Genomic DNA, 9,238 nt, shown 5'->3' with positions numbered 1-9,238 from the left:
CCCAACTCTTTAATTCAAACAATTATGAATCTTTAACAGTATAAAGAAAATATTCTGATACGTAATAAATTATTTTTTTACTGCTCAAATTCGCCCTGAAAATCAATTTAAAATAGAAAATGGATTGCTTTTGGAAGTTGATTTATTTTTTATTTTATAACCCTTATTAATTTTATTTTTTTAGGATGAATTGAAGCTGCAAAGATATTTAAAAAATTTTTCTTTTATTATTTACCAAAAAAAAAATAAAATGGAACAAAATTTTGTAACAAAAAAAATTTCTTTTAATATATTTATCGATTAGAAAACTTATTAATTGTTTAAAGAATTATAAGAAAATAAAAATAGAAAAAATTATATGTTCAATAAATTCTTAATTTATATATTCTCGATGGAAGTTTTTTAATCAGTACATCTCATAAAAAATGAGTTTTCTATATAAAATTGTCTTTTATTCTTTATTTCCTATTTTTGTAAAAAAAAATAAAACAAAACCAAGTAGATCAACTTCCAAGAGTTGGTTTTATTTCTCCAGGATAAATTCTGGCAGCAAAAAAATTATATATCAAGATATCTTTTATGTATTGCCAAAATTTTATATTTTTTTAAATTTCTGAATTAGGAATTTCTTTCCTTTATTCTTATTATTTTGCGCATAAAAATATTAGAATAAGATAATCAGAAGGTCAATACTTTGTCAGATTTTACATATTTTATGTTATAAAAATACCTTATTTTAAATGTATCATGACATTTTCCAACACAGTTTTTGTAACATTAACTAATATCAAGTTAATATTTTGATTAGAATAAAAAGTTTGATGACGTTCTTGTACATGAAAGATTAAATTTAATTTTATTATATGCAAACTGATAAGAAAATCGATTTGTGCTTAAAAAAAAAGTATGATTCCATTTTAAAAAAATTGATTGTATATTGCAAGTGTATCAATATATTATGCAAAAAAATATATTTGCAGAATGATAGACTAAATATTTAAAAATGTTCCTCTATCTTTTTTTTTTATCTTAGAAAAGAACTACAATTCAGCCAAAATATTAGAATCCCTATTACACTCTTAAATCTTTAGATCCAAAAGTATTGCTTGTATTAGCATTTTACAAGTTTGCTATTAAACTTTTTTATTCTACGTGATATATAAGCATGAACTGCACTTGATTATTATATTGATGTCTTATACACTTGATTATATTTGTTGAGAGTGGTGTTATTGTGTTTAATTTTTTATATGCGTTTCTATGTGATATATGAAACAAAACTATTATTTAACATAATTACAATAATTATTATTTCTTTTTTTAATCTTCTCTCAGAGTACTGGACGCGGTGTAATACAACGTGTTGGTGAAAAAGGTGACAGTGCAGCAATTGGACAGATAGGCAGAGGCGTAGAAAGACTAGGAATTCAACCTACTGGTAATTTTATTGTTATTTTTATATTTAATGTTGTACACAATAGATATATTTGACATTATTACAAATAAAAAATTTTTCTATACTTTAATTCTTTTCAGATGTAAAATTGATAATTATACATTAGATTATACATAATAATTATAAATAAGATTTTTATTCAGTTTTACTTTTTTTTATTTAATATGAAGATTAGTACATTGACACAGACGTTGGTACATACATTTTTATATTATATAAATGCAGGATTGGATAACAATTAGTTAAAAGTTATAAAAAGTAGTAATTTTTAACTTACTTAATTTAAAATAAGTATTAACTTTAACTAGTTCCTTTTAAAATACATTAACTTATTAATATTTTTTTTAAGGTAACATGTTTTATCTTTAAGTACTAATAATTTTTCTATAAAATTTTAAACATTAAAAAATTAGAGCTCTAAAAAAAGTTTAATGATCATAATGGACGCGACGCTTGCAATGCCGAAAAGTGAACAGAAATTGACAAACGTAGGATATATTTCATTTAACGCATAATGTATAATTTATATTTGTTTTACAAATTTGTTTTGTCTTTGATGAACAAAAATGAACGCATCATGTGCATTATGCATAAAACACCCTTATTTTGCATTCCAGGAGCGCTATCAGCATTATAAATAAAATGACAATAACGCTGATAGCAACAATAGTACGCTTCCCGAAATCCCGAATGCAACCTTATTGTTAGTAACATGGAAAGTTTTGTTTATATTAAAACAAATCAAATATTAAAATTTAATCTAAATTGTAATCGTTTTGTTATTAGACTTAGATTTAGAATGCTTTTAATTTAAAAGACTGGTATTCTAATTTAATATAAATAAAATATTAAGCTTTGAAAATAATTTAACTTGAATTAATTTAATCCTAACTTCAACTAAGTTTTTGTTCCTGCAACTTTTAACGTAACTAAATTAATTTTATAAGCTATTAACTTAATTTAATTTTAAAAAAATTAACTTAATTCTGTATAAATGAAATAAGTGTATGTGTATGCTCTTTATGACACAATTTTTTAGATATAATTTATGACTTTCATACACATATTTTTGTAATTGAAATTTTTTAGAAATTTGTGCTGTTATAGACATATTTTTTGATTTGCATAATTTCAACATATTTTTCTTTTGATGTTAAATGAAGAATATTTTTTGTGTAAGCTGGTGGCAGTGGAGATGCTGGTGCCGGTTCATCTACAGGTGCTGTGGCTGTTGTATCATCAGGAAGAGGTGCTGCCCGGGGCAAAAGAATCTTGCCGGCAGATATCTTTATTTCAAAGCCAAGCCATATACAGAATAAGAAAGGTGAGCAATAATATTACGCTTGTAACTCTTGCTCGAACACTCGTTACATTTCCGCACAAAGATAATAAAGGCACTACATTCACGATGCGGCTTATTCCAAATTCCCGTTTGAACAGGCCTACCTCAGCACGGGATGCAACACTTTAATAAATTATCTAATTTATTAATTTAGTAAACTGCAAACTGAATTTATTTTAGCTGTTTAATATATCTCTTTAAATTCTTGTGCATTTAATTCTTAAAAAAAAATTGTTATTTTAATTATTTATATTTATTCTTTTTATTTTTACTTTTACATTTATTCTCCATAAGTTTCTCGACAATCGTACTTCTGAAACATTGCACTTGATACCAATATTAACACACGTGCATGATGTAAACAAGAATTTTATATACAGTGTGTTTTACTTTAAATGATTATCTTGAAAATAAGCATTATTGGGAAAAATGTTTCAAACAAAAATTATGGGTCTGAAGGGCGAAACATAATGGTAAAATCATTTTCGAAAAAATCAATAATAAATCTTTAAAAAATTTTACACAGACTCGAATGACTGACGTTACTTATGTTAGAGAGTTTATTCTTGAATTTAATCTTAACAATCAGACAGTGAACTCTTATAGCTTCTGAGATATTTAAAATTAAACCTGAGGTAAAACTCCTATTTAGGGGAAATATCTCTAATGACATATGTTGTGAAGGTCATAACTCTAACAAGTAACATTTCTCATTGCGCCGCCTTTATTTTGGCTTATGTAGCGTTTCTTATTTAGTATTTGCAATGTAAAAACACAAGAAAAAGAATTATATGCTGAGTGAACCAAAGTTATGGTGAATCGTATTTTTTCAGTAAAAATTGGAAAGTCTAAATCTTTACATAATCTCACCAAAAATCTAATTTTTGATTGAATTTAAAGTATTTCATACAAATTTTATACCAAATAAAATAAGTAAAAAGATATTTTATTAATTTTTTAATCAAATTTTATTTTCAAATTGTATATTTTCTGTCTTCTACAAGGTTATTGTGACAACTGTAAAAATAGCACGTTATATTAGAATTTTTCTGAGAAATTTTACTTCTATGTATTCCTTATAGTAATGTATCAACTACATATTATGGTAACTATTACGTATTGCCTATTTGATAATTTGATATAGTTTCATTTTTTTTAGATGAAAGAGTCTTATATAATAATATAATCAATTTTTTGGCTATTTAATCAATAGTATTGTTCACAGAAGTGAAAACCATAATTTCTTTCAAAGTAAAGATAATTAATATAAAAGATAAGAGATAAAATAAAAATATTTATTACACTATGCACATCTTATAAAACATAGTTTTTAAGTGCAAAGTGCGCAATGGTTTCAAAATTGAATAAGCATCAAAGCAAAATTCATTTCGATTGTCAAACCAAGAAACTGCAAAATCATCATTTTCTTCTTTATTTTGATTTTTAAAATGATGATTTTTTTCTTGGTTTGACATTCTAAATGAATTTTGCTTAACAATAAAATAAAATTTAATTTAAAAAAACAAAAGATTTGTTTTACTTGCTCATTATTTGGATATAAAATTTCTATGCAATATTTTATATTCAATAAAAAATGAGATTTTTGGTGATGTTTACTCGATTTATATGAAGATTTATAGATTTGCCGATTTATAGATTTTTACTGAAAAAATACAATTCACCATAACTTTAGTTTACTCAGCACATAATTTCTTTCTTTTGTGTTTCTACATTGCTAATATTAAATAAAAAATGCTACATGAGCCAAATTGAATGTTAGTCCAATGAGAAATGTTACTTGTAACATTTAAAAAGTTTTAACCGTCGCTTATTATTCATTAAAAAGTTATTAAAATAAATTTCATTATATTTAAAAAGTTAAACACATGATTGCCACAAAACTGGAAATCAAGGAAAAATCAGGGAAATTGAAAACGGTCATGAAAATCAAGAAAAAGTAAGGGAATTTTACAAAATTTTCTGGAAAATTAAAATTCTTGGCTTTTTAAAGAAGTTTAATATAAGTATATTACACTACTTATACAGTTTTGTTAGCAAATATAAATTCTCTTTTTAAAGATTTAAAATGCTTTATTAAGAACATTAGAATTTTTAATCTTTTAGAAGTAGAATTTTCATTATCCACTTTTTGTTGGAATTTTAAATTTATTTAACCCGTAAACGTCTCTTTGAATGGTTTTGTTAACACGAAGTTTTGAAAACAATTACGTTCTTTTTTCAAAAATTTAATATTATCAATCGATTGGTCAGAAAATTTTATATTGAGAAACACATTTTGTTTTTTCTTTTCATAAGATGTAAAACTTTATTTAAACGCTTGGTGCAAATTCGTACCCAGGTGTCCTTTACGAGTTAAACACTTTTTTTAACTTGTAAGTTTCTTGTATCACTTGTGAACAAATTAATAAAATTAAAATTAACTTCATATTTTTGTAATTTTTTTTTAAGTCTAAACCTTTGTATAATAGCAAATCGGAGATTCCAATAAACAGGATATAGTTCCTTTTTTATCAAAAAGAAACTATATTTACACATGTTCCTTGTAGGCAAAGGAAAAGAATTGTTCGCATATCTATCTAGAAGATAAAGATAAAGGAATACTAACAACTTAACAATTAAATGCAAGCAATATTAACGACGGTATTAGTAATTTACATTGCTATGTTAAATTGCTCTCTCAACAGAATATTTAACGGTTTCCAAATAGTTTCCAAATCAAGACGAACATACAAAAGAATTTTTTAATATTATTGAAAGTTAGGAAAAATCATGAAATTTTGGAAAGTAAGGAAAAGTCGTGGAATTTTAGATTGAAGAATTTGTGACAATGAATCATGCTAAGTCGTAAATCCTCGCTTTGCATTGCAAAATTTATGTGAGAATAGTGGATTCCGCTTCTCTTTTCTACGAAGAGTTCCGAAAAAACTGACCTAACCCAAATATCTCATTTTTGCGTAGAAACCCAAATGTGGAATCTCGCTTTGTATGAATTTACAACATTTCATGCGAAACGACATTTTATACGGGTCTCTCAACTTTCCGAAAGTAATAAATTGAGTTAGTTTTTCCGGAGTAGACCTGCCCTTCTTGCAGTAACAGGTACGGAATCTACTGCATCCACGTATATACTTTACGTTTGACGGGAAAGGGACTCTTCTATACTAAATAATTATCAAAGTTAACTTTATTTTTTACTACTTCTGAGTATATGTGTGTTACAAGAGAATATTCTAAGACATTTTACAATTTTTTATTTTAGTTTTAGTTACCTATATCTTTAAATATTTATACCTTTAACTTTAAATATTTAAAAAACTATAAGAATCCGCCACCTATGTAGTTGTTAAGGCTAAGTTACTCAAGAATGAATCCTTTAAGTTATTCAAGAATGAACATATCAAGGTCAAGATCATATGAATTGTATAAGTTTTCCTAAAGATTTATCGATTATTTTTTAATTATTTTGAATATTAAAAAAAGGTATTATAAGGGAATGCTGAGCACGACAATAAAACGGACTTTTCAATTTCAAATAAAATATCGATAATAGTAGTATCTTTAAATCAATTTCTTATAATGTCGTTCTGTCTTATTCAAACGTATACATTTGTCTTTATCTAACATATTGCAGCGCCATTTTTTGCAAAATCCGGCACTTAAGCTAGATGCACACAGAACGCGGCAACGCGTCCATATTACAAACTGCATAATTTTTTAAAATATAGTAAACTATTTTTTTAAATATCTAGCAAAGTATTAAGATTTTTAAAAATTTTATTTTAATACTTTTATGTAAAATAATTATATGTAAAAAAAAAATTTACAATTTTATTTTAAAAAATGACGATCTTTATATGATCTTGAAAAAGGTTTTTTTCCCAAAAATTAATTTTACTATTTGTCCTTCAAACCATACAATTTTTATCTGAAACATTTTTTTCCGAACTTGTTTTTAAGATAATCTACATCTTAACACTCTGTATATATAATTTTTATTTTAGTTTACTTAAAAATTATATTTTTGTATATTGTATATTTTCAGGCACATCTGGCACTCATAAAACGATAAAGGTGAATTACTTCAAATTGCTTAAGGCGACTGATTGGGCTCTCTATCAGTATCGTGTAGATTTTGCGCCCGAAGAAGATCGTACAATTGTACGTAAAGGCTTACTTAAATTACATCAAAAGAGTATTGGCGCATATATTTTTGATGGCACCGTGATGTATACAAGTCACCGATTACAAGATGTAAGTAAATACGCGGCTTTGTACGGTACAATCTACATCTCTTGTGGATGTCGCTTATGTATGTTTTCAAGCATTTAAGTATAATTGTAATATTTTTAGCAAATGGTATTTACTTCAACTCGGCAATCTGATGAGCAGCATATAACAATTACCGTTCGTCTCGTGAGTGATCTGCTGGTAGGAGATGCTCATTACATTCAGTTCTTTAACATAATTATGAGGAAATGTTATGAACATCTGAAACTAAAATTGGTCGGTCGCAATTATTTCGATCCTGACGCTAAAGTAAGTACATTTGTAACAGATTGCTGTGTTCAAAGGAAAACATCTGTGTTCACAAAATAATTCTCCATCATGTTAATATAGATGTCCTTGCCGGAATACAAATTGGAATTGTGGCCGGGATACTTATCATCTATTCGACAACACGAGCGAGATATATTAATGTGTGTCGAGATAACAAATAAAGTTATGCGATTGGAAACCTTGGGAGACATCCTGAATAATTATTACCAAAGTTCTCCTGAGAGATATAGAGTAAGTTATATTTTCTCTTAAAAAGGACTTAAACTTTTACTAGAATTCTCCTGTGAACATAACTCTTCTATCTTTTCTTTCAAGAAAGGTTTAAGGCAATGTTACATTATTGCGGTTTCCTTATTGTAACCATACTTGAATTAAATTCGATCGCACTATTTCTTGAAATAATTCAGGATCCAAAAGAAGAAAAAACTATAAAGACATAGGTCCGGAAACGAGTTGTTTCCTAGTTATAGTTACTCTTATGTTAAAAAAATTGTTATTTAATTTTAATAGCCCTAATTATAATCATAATTTATTATGATTATTATAACGATTATTTACGATTTCTTAACATAAAGATGTGACTATAGTTCAGAAACAACTCCATTTCTGGATCTATGTTTATATAGCTTTTTGAGTCCCGAATCAAGAAGCAGAGCAGGCGAATTTTCAAACATTATGTATATTGTTTTATTTTATTTTTAATTTTATTATAATTATTTGTAATAACGTTCTTAAGTTTTCTCGGACTAGGTCGGGAGCACATGAAATGCATAACATAAGACCGCTGGATTAATGAGAATTTCATGTAAATCAATATGGTGATTTTATGCTGGATGCTCATTGGTTCAGCGGTCTTATGCTTGTGCAGGTTATGCATTTCATGTGCTCCCGGCCTTATATTACAAAAATTTATGAATTCTCGAGTTACATTACAAAAATGAATGTATGCCTGTAGGACAATTTTTGTAACACTGTGATTGGTACAGTAGTTCTTACCGGTTATAACAACAATACATATCGCATTGAGGACGTAGATTTCTCAACTACTCCTAGTGACACGTTTCCTTTGAAAAATGGCGATAAAATAACATATATAGACTATTACCAAAGGAAATACGGAATCAGGATTAGGAATGCTAAACACCCAATGCTTGTGACGAGATCCAAGCCAAAAAATCGACAAGCTGAAGAAGGGGATCGTGTTTATTTAGTGCCCGAATTATGTCGGGCGACAGGTGCGTTATACTATTGTTTTATTGGTAACTTTTGCAGCTAAATTTAAAATTTATTATTTGTTGTTTATATATTCTCTTCGAATTTAATAGTAAAGAAATTTGTTTTCTTTATTACTACATATTTTGTGAAGTTGTATTTTCTGCCTATTTGTTATTTCTATTGTGATACTATTGTATTTGCAGGTTTAACTGATTCCATGAGAGAAAATTTTAGACTTATGGCAAGTTTGGCTCAGAAAACACGTCTTAAACCTGACATGCGTATTAAGATGTTATTGAACTTTAATCAAAGACTTCACAATGAACGTGCTGTCAAGCAAGAATTTTCCGAGTGGAATTTGCAACTAGATAACAGGTTGCTCGACATTCCTGCGCGGCAGTTAGAGGCAGAAAAAATATATTTCGGCGGACAAACAAATATGTGTGCCGTTTCCGATGATGGCGATTGGACAAAAATTATGATAAATAAGACATGTGTAATTTCTCCAATATTGAAAGAATGGGTTTTCTTGATTTCGGAAAGGGATAAGCATTTGGCGGAGGTATTATACCAGATCTTTACTGAATAATGCTACGACTTTATACATATATACATATATATATACATACACATATATATATATATAT

General features: G+C 27.0%; 1 protein-coding gene across 1 annotated transcript in view; it reads left to right on the top strand.

Annotated features, from left to right (window-relative positions):
• The first annotated feature begins 747 nt into the window (after positions 1 to 747).
• The window catches only part of LOC105458814 (protein aubergine-like), a 10,882-nt gene continuing 2,391 nt past the window's right edge, over positions 748 to 9,238 (top strand). Inside the window, exons 1-8 of the mRNA XM_011704368.1 lie at positions 748 to 771; positions 1,336 to 1,438; positions 2,637 to 2,780; positions 6,862 to 7,070; positions 7,170 to 7,355; positions 7,437 to 7,607; positions 8,332 to 8,611; positions 8,795 to 9,153. Of these exons, the coding sequence (XP_011702670.1) occupies positions 748 to 771; positions 1,336 to 1,438; positions 2,637 to 2,780; positions 6,862 to 7,070; positions 7,170 to 7,355; positions 7,437 to 7,607; positions 8,332 to 8,611; positions 8,795 to 9,153 (1,476 nt within the window). The remainder of the gene's footprint in view (positions 772 to 1,335; positions 1,439 to 2,636; positions 2,781 to 6,861; positions 7,071 to 7,169; positions 7,356 to 7,436; positions 7,608 to 8,331; positions 8,612 to 8,794; positions 9,154 to 9,238) is intronic.

This window comes from Wasmannia auropunctata, unplaced genomic scaffold (genome assembly GCF_000956235.1).
Source record: "Wasmannia auropunctata unplaced genomic scaffold, wasmannia.A_1.0 LD334297.1, whole genome shotgun sequence".
Lineage (NCBI taxonomy): Eukaryota > Metazoa > Arthropoda > Insecta > Hymenoptera > Formicidae > Wasmannia > Wasmannia auropunctata.
Note: the sequence above shows the minus strand (reverse complement) of the source record. Positions and strands in the feature narration are given on the sequence as shown.